At 35.5% G+C, this 20,389-nt stretch overlaps 1 protein-coding gene across 4 annotated transcripts in view; it reads left to right on the top strand.

Moving 5' to 3' along the window:
* LOC115446055 (alpha-N-acetylgalactosaminidase) overlaps positions 1–20,389 on the top strand; it is an 81,639-nt gene that overhangs the window by 59,956 nt on the left and 1,294 nt on the right. For 3 of the 4 annotated variants that reach the window (XM_030172606.2, XM_030172605.2, XM_030172607.2), the window contains exons 4-9: positions 11,116–11,209; positions 14,508–14,683; positions 15,856–16,017; positions 16,660–16,857; positions 17,531–17,695; positions 20,106–20,181. In XM_030172606.2, coding sequence (XP_030028466.1) covers positions 11,116–11,209; positions 14,508–14,683; positions 15,856–16,017; positions 16,660–16,857; positions 17,531–17,695; positions 20,106–20,181 — 871 coding nt within the window. The remainder of the gene's footprint in view (positions 1–11,115; positions 11,210–14,507; positions 14,684–15,855; positions 16,018–16,659; positions 16,858–17,530; positions 17,696–20,105; positions 20,182–20,389) is intronic. The other variant, XM_030172608.2, reaches the window with a different exon arrangement.

The following is a 20,389-nucleotide window of genomic DNA, read 5'->3' as shown; positions in this document are numbered from 1 at the left end:
TAGTGGAAAGGTGGCGTTACACGCACGGAAGAGTTGCATAATTGTCACTATCTTCCTGATGACCACGATACCTACATCGGGATAGCGTGATATATCAGAGAAAGGGTGCGAAAGGGCATTTTGTATAAGAAACACGGTAACAAGCGTGTAATATGATGGTAAGTTAGCAGTGTGCAACATGGCTAGGAAAGTTGTGAATTGTGATGTTGTAGATAAAGAATTAGAATTTAGAAGTGAACCAGAGAAGGGCATAATAGATCATCATAATTTAGCCAATCGTCGATATTATTATTATTATGTATCTTTTGTTAAGCGACAAATCTTGGAATGCGAAGGAGTTGCTTCACAACGGGCTGAAATCCTCGGTACACCAAGTCACTCTGAAAATTCTGGGGAGAAATAAAAAAGACCCTGCGCTTTTAGAACGAGTGCTGGATAGACTTATAGCTGGCATATTACGCACAATAGCACGACCTTCTGCTGGCTAAGTGCAAAAAAGAACCCCTCAACAGTAACAATTGCTAAACGACATAGTATTATGAACGATTGTGACACGAAATAGGTTATAAAAGTTTGAGATTTCAGAGAAAAATAGGGTTAAGTAGATCAGTGAATCTATGAAAGACACTGTATTATACTGTACTTAACAAATCCTATCTATCCAATATGCTATGGCGGATAAATACAAAGTATTATGAAATTGGCCATGTGGAAAAAAAAATATTCACCGATAGTCACTGAGAGTAATATGTTGCATCTTTGCCTTTAATAGCAGTAACATCCCGGAAATTAGAGACATGCGTCTCAAAGGTTTAGGATATGCTGAACTTGACGCAACATCCGCCGTCTTTAGATTGTGTCGTTACGACATAGGCATAGTCGTTTAAATTTAGAATATTAATAGGGTTTGACGTGTTTCGTTGAATGAAAACGTGAATGAGATGACAGCTTATTGTGAATGAATGAGGGTTCCGCAGACACTACTTTGGGTCGATGGAATAATGAATGTCATTCACTCATTCGCTCACTCACGCCTTTTTTCGCTGAAGTGTAGACTAAAGTGAATTTCATTTCTTTACTCGCTGATTATTTCAATTTGTAAGTAGTATTCAGTAAATAAACATACATATAATGTTATAGATACTATTAAGAGATTAGGACAATTAGTATACAAAAGGATTGCATAAACATCAATGAACTAAAAACTTAATTGTATGTTAATTACATGAATGTCAAAATCTCAGTATTATTCTCATCATAATTCGGATAAGGCGAATTAAAAATATGGTAGCAACGAATGCTATTTCTCAATATTTAAAAAATATTACTACATATTAAAAACATAATTAAAAATTACTCTCCATAGGAAATCAAACAAAATTGCCAGTAATAAAGTTATATCCTGGATCCACGCTTGACAAAACAATAGTACTAACAAGACGTTTCACTCACACGGCAAATATAACACTGTCTAACAGCGCTGCAATACTGTTTGTGCGGTTTTTTACAGTACGCTTGCGTTACACTCATTATATTAAAATAATGCGGTAACGCAATGGCCCTTATGTGAACGAGCCACAATGGTACGCACGAACAATTGTACTAGAGATGGGAAATATCGTAGGTTGGATGTATTTTTATCGATAACAAAATGTAGTCGATGGATCAGCTTTACATTTTTTAAAATAACTACTTTAATTTATTCCGTAATTGTAAATATGAAATAAAAACAATAATTACTTACTTTTTGTTTTATAAATTGACAGGTCTCAACCGAAGAAATATTTGAAAAGAAAATATAAAATTTTATTACGTAGGTATAGAGTTTCTTGAACTTAAAATATTATTTTAAACTAAATTCAAGTAGGTACGGGTAAGTAAATGAAATATCAGTGGCCATATGGGAAAAACGAGTGTCTTGTAGGTTACTTAGGTCAAGTAGTTTGTACGTCAATGTTGCTTGATCGATTTCAACATTTGAATCTACATTTATGGGCAGTGTATTTTATTCATTACGTGTATTTTTTATAGTATTTATAATATAGATATTCATTTTAGACATATATATGGATTTAAATGCTAGATATCTAGACGCTACATCTGTAAAATGTTCCTTAAGTTAATTACTATTGGTATCAAAAAACATTATATTTATTTTATTTTTTCCTAAGAAACCTTCGTAAATAAATTATTGGCATTTCAGTAAAGCCTTACAATATAAAATACTTTACTACTTTTTTTCCATCGATATCATTAGCAACGAAACTATCGACATTGTTTCTACTCCCTATCCCTAATCTCCTACACAGTACAAGTGTACAGAACAGTCGGTCGGCTTATCGACGCACTGATCTGAGGTCCTTCGCGGTATCAGTCGGTTCACACGCCTTCGCCGCGCCTCCGAGACAATGCTCTATGATATTTATGTAGAGCGACCTTTTGGAATTGGATTAAATATGCGTTTATGACCTTTAGTTATTTCTATTGTATCAGATTGTGATACTTTGTATTTTGAATTGCGTATGCATGTAATTTTTTTTTTATGTTAGTTTAATCTTTGTGAGGTAGTAAGTTTGACGTAGAGTCGTTTAAGTAGCAATACTTTGTCTATTTCTAATGAGGTATTAATGTGTATTGTAGCCTACCAATTTGAAAATATTGTAGTTAGTTTAAATATTAAGCATTATGAGTTGAATATAGTATAGGATTCCAAGATGTCTCTTTTGTTATATTTTAATAAATATGTGTGTAAAAAAACTTATCGACATCAGATCCATTCAAATGTAAATGTCATCCTCCCACTGACAACATTCAAACAATAAACCAGGTTTAGATTAACAAATATACTTCAAGGAGTTGACTTCCGCAAGCAATCTTTACCATATGAACAATCATGTCAAGTTGGCTTCTGTAAATTTAAAGCTCGTAGCAATTTATATACGTTGAGAATTGTTGAAATTATCGCCACTATTAACGCAGCTGGAAGAACTTGCCATTTTCAACTTAGCTCTATGATATAAAACAAATCCATCGTATTGACCACACACCGACAACAAACAGACCGAGTTAACGATATTGCAGTAACTTCAATTAAAAATCCAAACTGGTCCCGCGTCAGATTGGAAGGAAGTGATACATAACCCGCGCTGTGCCAGCAAGGACCCCGATGTCGCAATAACTGCATTTACCTTCGAGCCTTTCCCGTAATAAATTCATTTATGCGGTGTAGGTATGCGTGATTATACCGAAGTTTGAAAGGCAATATCTAAGCGACAAATATAACGAACATGAGTTATGTGCATATTTGGAACTGACAGACGTTTCTGTTTGATCTAGATCTATTATCTGTAGGATAATTTTTAAATTAGAATTTATTTTTATAAATAGTCTTTTCATGATTTTTTTATTCCTTATCACATGGAACGGAACACATTTGGCTAGAAATGGGTGGCCTGGTGCGCCTCTGCGTACCTCCTTGAGATAAATGCGAGATGGGTGTTTGTTTGTGTTTGAATTTCGTTATTAAAATCATAAGTTTAAACCGCGTTATTAAAAAAAAATTGATTGTTGCTTAGATATGATTGCTTTTAAAACATCGATATGAGTCGTGTAAAAACAATTTTCAATAAACTAACCTTGGCTCAGTATATAAAGTGGTTTTTGTATTAACACAATTTCCTTTATAACGCAATATAAATATGTTATAAATAACTTGGTTCGAATTATTGGCACACATACCAAATGTCAAATATAACTGAGTCATCATTTTTGCAACTCGTTTTGCATTCCCAAATTCGATGGCATACAAAAAGAAATCTTACTGACTTGTGCAAAACTGCACTTTCGCCAAAACGTTTGACATACTTTTAATTATAATAAGTTATTGGTAATAATCTCCTAATCGTAAAGCTAATATTTTTTGTGATTGTTGCATCAGTTTTTATAGTTTATTTTATTTAAAACTAGTCTGCGTCACAGATTGCATTTTATGTAAACTACTTTTCATCCTTTAGGTGTTGTCAACAGCGCCACCTATCGGGTCCAAAATTATGATTCAATTTGGAACTGACTAAACTCTTACAAAAATTTTCACTTAAGTCAGTTATGTGATTTTGGAGATAAGCATCTGCAAAAAAAAGGCCTAACAAAAATATTACTCAAATTGACAACTTTTCCCTGATACTAAGCTAATCTTGATAATTAGGAATACAACGAAAAAGATATTAGTCAAGCCGGTCGAGCCGTTCTCAAGTAATGCTTATACATACAAGTGGCAACTAATTTTATGTATATAGATTATAATGTATAGTAAGTTCTGTGATATTTCTGAAGGGAGTCTTATGAAACATATCTTGTGAAATTAGTTTTGTTACTTTACTAATGCAATAAAGTTCTTTAAAGTTTCCAACATCCAAAAACGCTTTATCAGGAACTATAAAATTTGGAAATGTGTAATACTTTTCAAGTTATTGGCCATTGTTCCATGTATTTTAAATGTAAAGTCTTGCACGCATGATCATATTTATTAAATGCCCGTATACTAAACTCAAATGTTATAGAACGCCCTCGCATTAAATGCGCCTTGACACAGATTTAAAAAATATATATCACCAATTCCAAGTAATTACAGTAAGTAGGCAATAAGCAAGTAAAGTAACGAATTTATCCATTCAAACCCACACTAATCGCTTCTCGTCTCTATCGAGAATCGTATAGTGTCCCCGTGGAATCCGAATTGAATATGAATCAATCCAAACCCACACGAATTCATGACACTTTTGGGCAATTAATTTACAATAAAACTTAATGATATAGTAAAAGAACGTATTGACACTTAAAGGCCATCATATCTAAGCGACAAATATACCGAAATTTAATTATATTTTTGCAATGGCAAAATTTTTCTAAGTAATTTCATCTAGGTTTTGTGTCTTTGGGTCCATTTTAATATTATTAGACTTTATTGTTATAAAGTAAATAGCTTAATTGTTATGAATTTTGTTATAAAAATCAAAAGTTTAAATCGCTCTACTCAAAAATATTCTAACTGTCGCTTAGATATTGCCTTCCAAGCGTAAATATATTTAGTACCTACTTATCTACGACTAGCGTTTAGAGAAAAGTTATTAAGAAATGTAAGTAAGTGCTGTTTAAAATACATAATATATAATATTCATACAATAGTAGGTTACAAAATGGAACAATTATATTACCTGACACTCCTTTAAAGGTTAAATTCCCATGACAGTTACTAATACATTAATATTCCTAGACAGTAAAGCAATTATTAAATAATCACACGAATCAGCATAATGTCCAAGACTAGCGAGTCAAATCCTTTTCATGTTAATATCGAGGTACAATGCTCATTTCATTGATATCCATTCCACAGATCTGTCAGGAGATTTTGTGACATGCAATATATCATTTATGAATGGTATCTGAAAACTGAGTTGATGTCAAAAAGCGCAGGGCCATGTTTGTGCGATTTGGTTTATTAATTATAGCATTATTAAATACATTTTCAATTAGCTATTACTCGCAGGTCTGTCACAGTAAAAGTTTCAATTAGCAATTACTCGTAAATCTTTCAGAAGTGTTTCTTCTCAGGATTATATAAAACCTACAAAAAATCTCTACCAAAAGCCCAAAAAAGTTTGTGCCACAGTTTCAGAGGTGAACCCGGACAAATTAATAAACAAAATGTGAAACTCGTGCGAGCTGTGGGTGTGGCGACACAACAGAAGTTGTTATAGTATGCACGATGAAAAAGGCCTTTATTTTTATTACATAGATACTGAAATTTAATATTATCTAGTTTTATAGATAATTTTTAGAATAGTAGCAACCGTTCGCGGCTTCGCCATTGTGAAAAACCTTTCCCGCTACAAAAGTCGCTAAAACATTGAACAACACTAGCGCCATCTATTTAAAAATCCGGAAAAAAAATATTTAAAAATTCTTTGATTCTTTGATATCCAATGAGAGCAATTACCAAAATAAAAAGTAGCCTATGTGTTAACGCAGGACTTGGTCCAACCGCGTCTCAAAAACTATCCATCTCCGTTTAATTTTTTCTACATTTCCTTCTAACAAACATCCCAACATTTCCACAAACTTTCGCATTTATATTAATGAGTAGTAAAATCCGCCCATAAACAAATAACTCTACGTCACACTCTCCAACCCACTAACGAGCGTTCAAGATAAAGGAAGCTGTTCACGGTAGCGTCTAGTTTCGCAACTCGTGGAGTTTTCCCACGCTATACACGCCCGGACAAGCCTCCACCCACTGTACATTTCGCTATCTAGATTATTTAAATTTATCGTGTTCCATTGAGAGATTTATCCGTGTAATTAATATTCATTGTGATTGTTTTGTTTTTTTTTTTAATCAAATGACGTTCGCTTTTTGGTAAGCCTTACTGTAATAAATAATAATATTAATAAGCCTCTTTATTTCCTTTTTTTGTTCATGCAGGTTTATATTCAAATTTAGAAGTTCATGCCGCATCACAATATTTTTTTTTAATTTTAGAATATAACTAGCTTTTGCCCGCGGCTCCGCCCGCGTTATAAAGTTTTTGGGCTAAAGTTTTTCGTTATAAAAGTCACGCTATATATTTTCCCGGGAGCCTATGTTCTTCCCAGGGTCTCAAACTGTCTCCATACCAAATTTTATCCTAATACGTTGGGTAGTTTTTGAGTTTAACACGTTCGGGCAGACCGATGCAGCGGGGACTTTGTTTTATGATATATTTTTGTAGAACTTTTTAAGAGGAACAATCCCGTCATACATTATTGTTGCATAACTTTAACCGTTTACGCAGCGCACGCAACAGAAGCTCTCAAAACTAATAAATTGTCCCCGTTTTTGCATCATGTTTCATTACTGCTCCGCTCCTATTGGTCATAGCGTGACGATATATAACCTATAGCACTCCAGGAACAAAGGGCTATCCAACACAAAAATATTTTTTCAGTTCGAACCGGTAGTTCCTGAGATTAGCGATTACTGCTCCGCTCCTATTGGGCATAGCGTGATGATATATATAGCCTATAGCATTCCAGGAACAAAGGGCTATCCAACACAAAAAGAATTATTCAGTTCAAACTCCTAGTTTCTGAGATTAGCCGTTACTGCTCTGCTCCTATTGGTCATAGCGTGATGATATATAGCCTATAGCACTTCACGAACAAAGGGCTATCCAATACAAAATGAATTTTTAGTTCGAACCGGTAATTCCTGAGATTAGCCATTACTGCTCTGCTCATATTGGGTATAGCGTGATGATATATAGCCTATAGCACTTCACGAACAAAAGGCTATCCAACGCAAAAGAATTTTTCAGTTTGGACCGGTAGTTCCTGAGATTAGCCGTTACTGCTCCGCTCCTATTGGGTATAGCGTGATGATATATAGCCTATAGCACTCCACAAACAAAGGGCTATCCAACGCAAAACGACCTTTTCAGTTCGGACCGATAGTTCCTGAGATTAGGCATTACTGCTCCGCTCCTATTGGGTATAGCGTGATGATATATAGCCTATAGCACTCCACGAACATAGGGCTATCCAACGAAAAAAAAATTTTTCAGTTTGGACCAGTAGTTCCTGAGATTAGCGCGTTCAAACAAACAAACAAACAAACAAACAAACTCTTCAGCTTTATATAATAGTATAGATTTATTACCATATTATAATGTGATTAGTTATTTCATGTATATTCATTTTTAAATGGAATTACATGTTAATTATTAAATTTTAATGATTAACATGTAATTCCAATACATGTTAATGATTTAATTTATATTTAAATGAAACCCCTCTATAGGTTAAAGGCCTCTAATTTTATTAATATTCATTCGCCATTGTATGTCACAAATACTAACACTATAATATTGAATTACAAAATACTGTTTTGAATGAAATTTTTTTTTTTTTGATTTAGCAAGTTCTCTAAGGGTAAAATGTTAATCTTATGTAGGAAATGTTACGTCTTCGAACGATAGATGGGGGTTATGTCAGATTGCCTTATTGAATATACACTGGCTGACCCCGGAACCGTTATACGCGTCGCAAGGTATGGCGGAGTTTTCATCACAGCCGCTGTCCAGAATATGAATTTATCTATATATTATTTCATACAAAATGTTGTTTTGTACTTGCAAAATGACCTCTTACGATGGTGGGTAGAGTGGGGCCATAGATATTGTTGACTGAGGAATGATGTTTATCACCAGTCGATACAATTATGCCGGCATAGTCTTTTGATAGTGTATAACTGCCATAGCTTAAAGGCTTCCGCAACCATTCTTAATAGTTACAAGGGATTTCCATTATGAAGTACAGAAAAATATTACGTCACCTAAATGTAGCAAGTTTTGTCATTAAATTAATAATAGATTTAACTTAGGTGGCAACTAATGATTCAACAGAGCATTTTATATAATAATATCATAACTATAAATTATCGAAGAGTACAATATACTAATAAAATACTAATTCCCTTACATTACGTCGTTATAGCGTTTAAATCATAAACATAGTATTATCTATGAACTCATTTACGCCAACATTATAATCGAAGTGTAGGCGTGCAATTATTAAATACTGTTATTAAACAGTCAACAATGCGCCATGCTCTATGCCCGGAGCTCTATGACGTAACTGACATTGACAGCTGCGATTGACATTGACATGCGGCGCGTTTTTTATCTCTGGTTGATAAATTACGCTGTGTAGCCAGTATTAAAATATTACCTATTCGACATGGGAGTAAAAATATCGAAATAACATTGATCATTTTAGAATCTTATTGGCTTATGCAGGAGTCATTGTCTTCCAGATGTCTCAACTTCAATAAATTTTTCTTTAATTGAATTTACTATAGAAATAAAACTATTTTTCAGATTTTATCCTGGTTTTTAATATTATGATTTTCCTCCCATGGGGGTATAATATAATATAAAAAACACAACAAAAGCCGAAAAATAGTTTTATTAGTAATTTACTAATTTTAAATATTGCCCACCTCAGAAAAATATTCATATTCATTAAGGAATTTAAATTCAGTAATATCATATTTAGATTTAAGCATATTTAATACGCCCTTATATATGACCATCAATATTGACTCTTCAATACTACACGATTAAAATCAACAATAAATCAAAACGAACTATTTAAACTTCCTATTCAACCTATTGCAATCAGAGCTGTAGGCGATATCTAAATAAATCAGTATACACTGAACGTATTAGCGAGTAATTTATCAGTTTTCGTAAGCTTTACCCTACCCTAACCTTGATATTTCGGCCGGCGACCGGTCTATATCAACCATAAAGAACCAGTACATTTTGCACGAATCGTTTCGCAACAAACAAATTATATCTTCCGATCTAATTAAGCCACGTTTCGTTGTTTTTGTCCAGCATTATTACATTAGATATCTTATTAATGTCGCCTAATGTTATAATAATCGCCTATTATTGCGATGTATATTGAATGTAAATGTAAGTAATGATGCAACTGTGCTTTTTGTAATAATGTTTTAGGAACGAATAGTTAATTTCGGCTAGTTGGTGTGGAAAAATATTTTTGATTGAATGTAATTTGCTCATGAAATATACGGTTTTGAATTCTTAGGCTCTTCACACACAGTTCTACTACCAAGCGGCTTGAAGTTTTGTGTGCATATTCTAACAGTGGGTCGTAAATTGGCGCCATACAATTTCTATATGTTCCGCACGCGACACGAGTACCGAATCGTTAATATCTCATCCTCTCCCAGTGACCGTCCAGAGCCGAGGTTTGTAAACCTTTAGTGGGTTTCTCTCAGCATAGTCACTTAATTTCTAAGGGTTGCGAGCGCCTAAATCGCTCACCCAAAACTCCAGTGTGTATTTGTATAAGCCGACCCTTGTCAGGCTAATAAACGTTAGTCTTGTTCAAGAGAAAAAAGAGTCAATAACACGTTTGGAATCTGAAATTACTGAAATACGGCAGCTAATGGCGACTGATACGATACGCCTACAAAACTTCGAGTCGCTTGTCAGTAGCCCTGTGGGCGAAGGGCGATATGGTAAGATCAGGCCAACAGTATTATTGCAATGAATGAACTAATTCACTGTATTTTAGAAACCAAAAATGTTTGTGATTAATGCTCACTGAGTACTAGTACCTAATTATAACTTCATATTATATAAATATATATAAACCAATAGGTGTTTTTATGAAGTTTCTTTAAACTATTGTACCACAACAAATGAGACAACGATGGTAAGAATAAACAAGGCGAAGTCATGGACAAATATTACTATAAAAATCATAAGAAGGCCGTTACATCTAGTTGATATTCATCGGAGACCCGACCCTGCACTTTTGACCTCAACACAAAGCTTCCTACATGAATGTTCTCCTTTTAAATACGCAGGCGAATACATATTTCTGCGTAATTGGCACTTGCGTACGTACATATCTATACTAATATAAATTTGAAGAGTTTGACAGTTTGAATGCGTTAATGTCAGGAACTGCTAAAGCGATTTTGATTTTATTTTTACTAATCATCAGTCACATAAAGTCCACTGCTGAATATAGGCCTACCCCAAAGATTTCCAGACGGACTTGTCGAAAGCGGCCTGCATTCAGCGTGTTCCTGTGACCTTTATTAAGTCATCGTCGTATTATTACTAATAGGAAGCTACATTACTTCTGAATGCTATAGGATGCTTTTTATACCGAAAAATCATTCCATGGAGGCCGATCCGTAGACATAAGCTAGTTTCAAATATACTGTTATATTGGTAGATTTCGCTGGCTCACTATTATAAGGTGCTAGGTCAATTTTTACGTAGATAGGTTGATAAAAAATTGAAAAAACAATAATTCATTACCCCCCTTTATTTCACTTTCGGGATTATTAGGTGAATTGAAGTTTTTAATTTGTTCAGCTACTTACGTGGTTGACTGTTCATTCAAACTACTGAACTCAAACACCATCTAAAAGCAAAGAACTCTTCTACATTCCATAAGGAAACAATGCTAATCCTCAAGATTTTGTTGATGTTTTGTAATATGTCATCTAAAGATGTTTTATTCCCTTGTCCACAGGTGCACAGTAAAGGCCTCAAGTTCGGAATTTACGAGGACTACGGTAACTTCACATGCGCGGGGTATCCCGGCGTCGTCGGACACTTGGCTGGAGGTATATTACTTCAAATATTTGTATACGTTTACGGCTAAGTGGCCCCACTGCATCTGATGGTAAGTGGAGAGGGGTCCAATAGAATGTCGACTGACGAGAGATTATTGCCCATCGATAGTCGACACAATTATGCCGGCCAGGAACAGGATATACACAGGCTGATCTCGGAACGCGACACACTTACGTGGGCCACTATGGCGGGTTTTAATACCTTGTGTACGGTGGTCGCTATCCCAGCAATAGAATATATGTACTACTACCAGCAAAAACAATTTAGATACATACATTTTTAGCAAGGTAAGAAAGTTTCGTCTTTTCTACGAAATTGGGTGTTTAAAGCAGAACTTGAAATACTTATTAGCTAGGCTAGTATTATTGACAGCCAACGTCGTCGACAAGCACGTCTCATCATTCAAAGCAATAAAAAAAAATCCACATACAAAATTCCTATCATTAAAGTCCAATCTCAATTACAAAACAATGGTTCGGTGTCCCAACGCATCTAACATTACGTACCAGCCTACATATTGAAATGATATTGATGTAACTTCTCCAATGACCTAACACTGAACGGTTACATGCTTTAAATTCGTATAGCTGCGTAACAACGTGTAACATTAAGTGCACGTGAGTGTTTGGTTAAGTGGTTCTGTATGTTAAACTAGATCTAGGATTGCAAGAGCGTAAATCTTTTGAGAAATACAGGATTCCTAGTATTTGCATAAATGGATATTATGAGGTTTGTAGTGTTTCAAAATTACAGATTGTCTTGGTTTGGGCGAGTAAATTAATGAGCATCTGAATACAGTAAAATTATTCTATAAATTAACCTAGTATCGCACACTGATTACTTATTCACTCGGCATGCCGTCCTGATTAGTTAGGACCTCGCCTACTGATTAGTGATGCCCTCCCGTCTTGATAAACTTCACATGTCTTCAAAAATATTATTAACACTGAGCAACAGCGGCCTTCGAATAAAAGTCGCGCGAGGCCGCTAGCGGTTGCCTGAGCAATACTTTACTTAGAAGAGATTCGTTACCCACTAGTAAAAGCACGAATCTAACGTTACTGAACTCCGAAACCAATTTGGCCAAACAGCAACATTTCGCAAGTTGTAAGCGGTAATGACGGATCGTGACTTCCTCGCCTGCGTCTGCGCAGCTCCGCGCCGCGCCGTTTGACTCGCCGTGCACGCGATGCTCCTCACACGCGGCTTCACGTAATGTAAATACATACATGATGGAAAGGTAGATAATTACTCAGTAGTCGTGAAGCGATGGACTTTGAGTCTGCTGACAAGAAGCAAATGTTTTGTGATGGTTGGCTCGCAAATGTGTTGTAGTTCTTAATAGCCAACTGAAGACTTGTATAGAACCGTGACAGTTGGATAAATTTGCGCGTTTTGAAGAGTCGTGCATAAATTAAAAGTTGTACATCCAATACGAAAAATTATCATTATTTCGACATTATCTTGAGGTCGATAATCAGATGCTGCGCCTGGATATACGCACTGGATACTTATGATAAGAATACTTTTGGACTTTCCATTAGGTGTTTGGTATACCATTTGCTATGGGTCCATTAGATAAGCTAAGAGCCGAGTCGGATCACCACATTTTGAATTAATGTGATTCGATTTGGCGCACTTTGATTCTGCTCTTATCAATGTCAACCTTAAGACATTTGCAGACGGTTTATTTTCTACGAGCGTACGACTTACTACAAACGCAAGTAAAATGCTCAGTGAGCATACATCCTAATAATATCAACTTGATAGATTGTTTGATACTAATCGTTCGTCGCCTTAAGACGAGTACAAAGAAAAATTAACACTTCACCATTGAAATTAAATTGGATTTATTGCAAAATTACTTGCGTCATTGTGTATTGCTTCGATATAATGCGATCATCTTATTTAATTGACGGCCTATTTCGAGTTAGTTAATGAGTTATGTTATTATCTAATAACAACAGTTTTTATTGCAAGTGTAACTATGGCATATGTTTGCTTTTTAAATACAAAAACTACTGGTGGTAGGTTTCTCATATGTGAGAGTCCGCCTGGATAGGTAGGATAGGCTATTTTTGCCGCCAAGCTGCAGTGTGTAGTCACTGTGTTCCGGTTTGAAGACATTGTAGCCAGTGTTACTACCGGACCTAATAAGACTTAACATCTCATGTCTTAGGATGACGAGAGCAATGGAATACCAAACCATACTTTGTAATTCAAAATGTTGGATGGTTTTTTCACTGTTTATGGGCAGTCGTATCGCTTATCATAATATAAGAAAAACAAAATAACTTCGCGCCAGTGCCTCAGAAAGGATAGGTGCAGTTATATAAATTGTTGTAGATGAGCCTGTAGTATATTAGATGCAAATGCTTATACAACTGACGTCTCATTAAATCTTAATGTTAATTAATAATTGAATTTTAAAAATATAAAACGTCAACTAGGAAATGTCAAATATTCTAAGTCATAGTTATTATTGTGTTCAAAACACGATACATACATAAAAGTGCACGCTTTATTGGTCACAAATTGTTTAGGAATTAATATTCATTGATTTACGGATTTCCTTACTTATTAATGTGTATACTGTATTCGGTAGTGTTCATTAGCGTAGTTAATGTCGCATATAAACGAGCTGTAAACATGTTGATTGGTGACAATGTTGTTGTTAATGTTTGTTGAATAAATATCATGAAGATGGAAATGATGGTCATAAAGTGATAAATAAAGTTCATCAATTCTTGATGGTTTATACTGTGCCTCAAAATTTCATATTACTAAATATGAATTCGCTGGTTCACTTTTACTTGGTGCTATGTTATATTTCTTGTACAAATTTCATTATGTATATCACACGATTCTATGTGTTTTTCAGTAAACAAATGCAATAACCCTAAAAGATAAATCAAGTAGGAATGATGGTCTTTCCTAATTTTTATTAACATGAAAATTTTAAGTCTCATTTTTCAACATATATATAAAAACTAACATAGGACCTTTTTATAATTTGCCAGGGAGTTATAAATGCGGAAGTTTATAAAATGGTAAAAACAAGCCAAACCACTGAATAAAATTAAATCAAATTTGACAAATAGATGTCTTTAATTCAGAAATAACGTATAGGAAAGCTTATTCCTGGAATATTCCACAATGAGTCTTCCAAATCATGAAAGAACTTCCACACAACTAACTCCAACCACACCCATTCGTTCACATCGTGTTTTCACAATAATGCTTGCAGTACTCTCTTCACAATTCCACTAACATCACTGTCTTTTACAGATGCATCAACGTTCGCATCCTGGGGGGTGGACTACGTGAAACTGGACGGTTGTTACGCTCTCCCTGTGGACATGGACTACGGTTACCCCGAATTCGGACGCCAGCTCAACCTGACTGGCCGTCAGATGGTGTATTCCTGCAGTTGGCCTGTGTACCAGATCTACGCCGGTATTCAGGTGAGGATCTTTGTTATTCAAAGTTTAACTATTAGACATCATCATCATCATCAGACTACAGCTGTCCACTGCTGAACATAGGCCTCCCCTAAAGCGCGCCACGCTATTCGGTCCTCCGCTCTCCTCATCCAGCGTAAGGTACTACTAGACATAAGACTTAATAACTCATGTCTCAGGATGGTGAGCGCAGTGGAATACCAAACAATATTTTGTTATTCAAAGTGTTGGATGGGGTTTTTACTGATTAGGGGCGGTCTTGTCGCTTACCATCAAGCGAACGGCAAGCTCGTTTTGTATTCAAAACAATAAAAAATATATATTTTTAATTTTCTTACAAGATCTTAATTGTTATCATTGTTTTTTTTCTAAATTTCAATGAATTTAGATAAATCTTTGGTGTAATTTATTTTTTTGTGTTTACCTGTATAAGTACAGAATTTTGTAAACATCCCAAAATGTTTTTCCCATAGTAAATTATATAGATGTGATCAAAGAATATGAATCAACTACTTATTATGTACTTAAACTTGGTTTGTGTTAAAATTTGAGGTGTTAGAAACAGTTTATAGTTTTCTGTTAGATTTGTATTCAATTGCTTATAAGGAGAAATCACCTGTCAATCATCACTTTGACCTAGTTACAAGTAATGTTGCGTGTGAAGCGCATATGTATGACTCGTTTAGTAAATGTATACAAACATTATTTCCAAATTTGATTCTAATGGAATAATAAAAGTTCATTTTGTAATTTAAAAAAATAATAAGCTGGTAATTTTTTTTCGAACGTTTTATTGCACAAGTTAACAACATGTGAATCAAGAATTTGCCTAGCGTAAAGAAACATAAATTCTTAAATAACTTCGAAATAATAAACAACACTTTTCGGCCTCTTGATTACTGCATACTTGCTTTAAACAATAATAAAAAAACTAATTGTATTTTTACTTGTATCATGCACTATAGCTTATACCTTAAAAGTATTATGAAAAAACCACTAGAGTTTCTTGTCCGTTATTCTCTGGTAAGAACTGCTTTCCATCTGGTGATAAAGTTAATATTGACCGAAATCAAATTATAATTATGTAAAACATTTTTACAGTCAAATATTTTTTTATTTTATTTATTGTATCGTTCGATTTCGTCAAAGTATTGTCTAATGTCTATAAATTCCAGCCCAACTTCTCGTCAATCATAGAGCACTGCAACCTGTGGCGCAACTTCGACGACATCCAAGACTCGTGGGCGTCCGTCGAGTCTATCATAGACTACTACGGAAACCATCAGGACGTTATCGTGCCTAATGCTGGACCAGGACATTGGAATGACCCTGACATGGTGAGATTCTTTGTTTACTGGCGTATTTGCTATTCGATTTTTAGAGTTTTAATAACAATCCAGATTTTTTATTTTTGTTTCATATTAATACAACGCATACGTGACACAGTCACACGACTGCTATGATGATATTTTGTTTCCTGGCGTATTTGCTATTAGATTTTTAGAGTTTTTGTAACAATACAGATATTTTTGTTTTTTGGTTTAATGTTAATACAACGTATACGTGACATGACTGCTATGATCACATTTGATTAGAGGGCAAAATATTTTGTGTCCAGACAGAATAATACGTATGTAAAATATTGAAATGACCGAATAAATGACCGAAACGTATTTTAATGTTTGCGAAGTAAGATGACTAAAAATTTATATTTACAACTTTATTCATAAATCCTAATCCCGTTTTAGTCAGTTCCAGACCTTCTAAGGCTACTGATCATAGCTGTGCCTTTAACGCTTACTTTGAGAATAGTTTCATAGCAATGCTGCCTACGCCACATTCGTATTCACATTGCAATTAGTCTTTTATCAGAATTCGTAATACCATATAAGTATTTTTGAAGGGAGTTACAAATAATGCTTTTTTATGATTAACCAACTAACTTAGCACAATTCCTAACAACTATATTTTCCTTCTAGCTGATCATCGGCAACTTCGGCCTGTCATACGAACAGAGCAAGACTCAGTTCGCGATATGGGCTATCCTGGCGGCGCCGCTGCTCATGAGCGTGGACCTGCGCACCATCAGGCCTGAGTACAAGGCGATCCTGCAGAACAGGAAGATCATCGAGGTAGACCAGGACCCGCTCGGCATTCAGGGCAGAAGGATATACAAGGTGAGGAAGTAGCATCATCAGCCTAAGGAAATCTACTGCTAAACGTAAGAGGAGGAATGAGCGTGCAAAGAATTGTAATTAAGTTACGGTTGGAATTCCCAAGTGCTTTGTCATTACTACCTCATACGTAATTGTTGTGTCACGTTATATTTAAATGGAGCATTCAATAATTCATAATAGATCATTATCTGGCTATAAAGCAATGAGGCATTCAGATACCGAGCGACTTGGAACGATGGAAGCAATTTTTAACACCGCTTATAAATAGTTTCAGAACGATCATAGATGCATTACTGACCTGAGAAAAAGGCTTGTTGAAAGGTTTCTTTATAGGGTATTTGAAACCATTGATTGTGCAAAATAAATAGTTTTTGTATTACGCCATTTTATTATAAGCCATTGGAAGTAGATACCCACTCCTGTCAGCGAGCAAATTGTATGCTGCTTAAATACATTTTTATTGAGACATTTAGATTTGGTTTGGAATGTCCTGGAAATATTAAAAGAAGGCCTTTGTTCAGCAGTGAAGATGGTTTTAAAAATGTTGCAACTGCTTAATCCAATTTGACTTCACTTATTGTTCCTATCTCATGCCCCAGTATGGGGGCATTGAAATACAGTATCTACTGATCCTACATTTGACTCCACTAATTGTTCCTCTCTCGTTCTCCAGCACCGAGGCATCGAGATTTGGTCTAGGCCGATCCTGCCGATCCAGGGCCAGTACTACTCGTATGCGGTGGCGTTTGTGAACAGACGGACGGACGGGACGCCCTCGGACGTGGCTGTCACTCTGAGGGAGCTCGGACTCAACAACCCGTCCGGGTACAGGGTTGAGGTAAGGATGATGATTTTTATATTCGAGAGGATATTGTCGTTGATATTGATGTTTTAAAACCTTAAATAGAACTGGATGCAGTCATAGATTTGTAAATAGGCCGTATAGGCCACGGCCTATGGGCGGTAGTGAATCCGGCACTGACTGGATGTGTTTATGAAAGGAAAACTGCGGTGCAGATGTTTCGGATTTTAGGTTCTAGACTATCATTGTCATTGTAGGAAGCAATTCTTAAAAGTTGAAGTGAAGAATTTACAATTTAAGATCTTAAAATATATACAGAATACGTCGAAATAAATAATCTTTTGAAATCGGGTGCAACTAGAAAATTCATAAAAATCGACAAATTTAATATATTTTTCTAAATATTGGCATATTACTCGGATAATGGGGAATGTTCGTTTTTCATTTGAAATAAAATAATCGGCCACAGATTTTATTGAGACCATGATACATTTCAGATAGTGCGCAGTACATGTTTTGTTCTCTTGATCTTGGACGCAGGTCATTCGAGTCCTAAGTAAACATAACTTATTTGTCAATATCCTTATAATATTGACATATTCTTGAGTCAACCGTGTCAGATTAATTCTCACGATTAAGGTCGGGTTGTCATTGATTGTTCTTGAAAACTTTAGACTATAATTAATATGTAAATAAATAACATTGTGTTTGAAATTTTGTGTAAATTAGTTATCAATTATCGTCCAATTTAACACATGGAGAATAGGTTGTTGACCTGGTAGATCTTCATAAAAAAGTAAAATCTACCAACTCGTACTAGGCCAGTGTGGTGCACTGTAAGCGTGTGAATGTTAGAAGTAAACTCTAGACCATGTCTTAGATATAGGCTACTCTTTATGTAAGAACAATATATTATGGAACTTTTATTCAGCTAAAATCTTTCACAATGGCTTAACTAAAAACCAATAAAAAATATACATTGAATTAACAGGAGGTCATACCTACTTATCATATTTTTTTATTGTGGTTCCCTATATGATCGCGAAGGTTAGCGGCGATAGCCTAGTTGGTTGTAGAACGGATTGCCGAGACGAATGTCCGCAGGTTCAAATCCCAAGGGCACACACCTCTGACTTTTCTAAAATCATGTGTGTTTTCTTTGTGAATTATCGCTTGCTTTAACGGTGAAGGGAAACATCGCGAGGAAGCCTGCATGCCTGCGGAGTTCTCTATAGGAATTTCGAGGGTGTGTGAAGTCTACCAATCCGCACTAGCCCAGCGTGGTGGACTAAGGCCTAATCCCTCTCAGCGGTAGAGGAGGCCCGTGCCCAACAGCGGGACAGTATTATAATACAGGGCTGATATTATATGATCGCGAATATTAACCTAATTTCGCAAACTATTAGCAGTCTTTTTATTATTTACTAGCTTTTGCTCGCGGCTCCGCCCGCGTTATAAAGTTTTTCAGGCTAAAGTTTTCCGTTATAAAAATAGTAGTTTCCCGGGAGCCTATGTTCTTCCCAGGGTCTCAAACTGTCTCCACACCAAATTTCATCTTAATACGTTAGGTAGTTTTTGAGTTTAACACGTTAAGGCAGACAGATGCAGCGGGGGACTTTTGTTATATTATTTAGAACTTTTAAGTGAAACAATCCCGTCATACATCATTGTTGCATAACTTTAACCGTTTACGCAGCGCAGGCAACGGAAGCTCTCAAAACTCATAATTTTCCCCGTTTTTGCAACATGTTTCATTACTGCTCCGCTCCTATTGGTTATAGCATGATGCTATATAGCCTATAGCACTCCAGGAACAAAGGGCTATCCAACACAAAAATATTTTTTCAGTTCAAACCGGTAGTTCCTGAGATTAGCCATTACTGCTCCGCTCCTATTGGTCATAGCGTGATGATATATAGCTTATAGCGGTCCACAAATAAAGGGCTATCCAACACAAAACGAATTTTTCAGTTGAAACCGGTAGTTCCTTAGATTAGCCATTACTGCTCCGCTCCTATTGGTCATAGCGTGATGATATATAACTTTGAGCACTCCACAAACAAAGGACTATTCAACACAAAAATATTTTTTCAGTTCGAATCGGTAGTTCCTGAGATTAGCCATTACTGCTCCGCTCCTATTGAATATAGCGTGATGATATATAGCCTATAGCTCTCCACGAACAAAGGGCTATCCAACGCAAAAGAATTTTTCAGTTTGGACCGGTAGTTCCTGAGATTAACCATTACTGCCCCGCTCCTATTGGGTATAGCGTGATGATATATAGCCTATAGCACTCCACGAATAAAGGGCTATCCAACGCAAAAAGAATTTTTCAGTTTGGACCGGTAGTTCCTGAGATTAGCGCGTTCAAACAAACAAACAAACAAACAAACAAACAAACAAACTCTTCAGCTTTATATAATAGTATAGATTTAATCTGCAGGACTTGTACGAGGACGTGGACTACGGCGTGCTCTCGCCGCAGACGAAGATCAAAGTGAAAGTGAACCCGTCAGGTAGAAAGTGTCGCACTTGTTCTGTAGCGCATGCGGTGGTCGGATAACACCATTAACGCTTTTAGATTGATTTGTTTAATAAGTTAATCAACTTTGTATTGGTCTATATTATGTTGGGGATTCATTTTTTTTATTTATTACTATTCAACGTCGTTACATAATGTCTACAAGTCTTATAATTAATAAGAGAACAATTCAAGACATTAAAAGT

Source organism: Manduca sexta, chromosome 7 (assembly GCF_014839805.1).
Source record: "Manduca sexta isolate Smith_Timp_Sample1 chromosome 7, JHU_Msex_v1.0, whole genome shotgun sequence".
Lineage (NCBI taxonomy): Eukaryota > Metazoa > Arthropoda > Insecta > Lepidoptera > Sphingidae > Manduca > Manduca sexta.
Note: the sequence above shows the minus strand (reverse complement) of the source record. Positions and strands in the feature narration are given on the sequence as shown.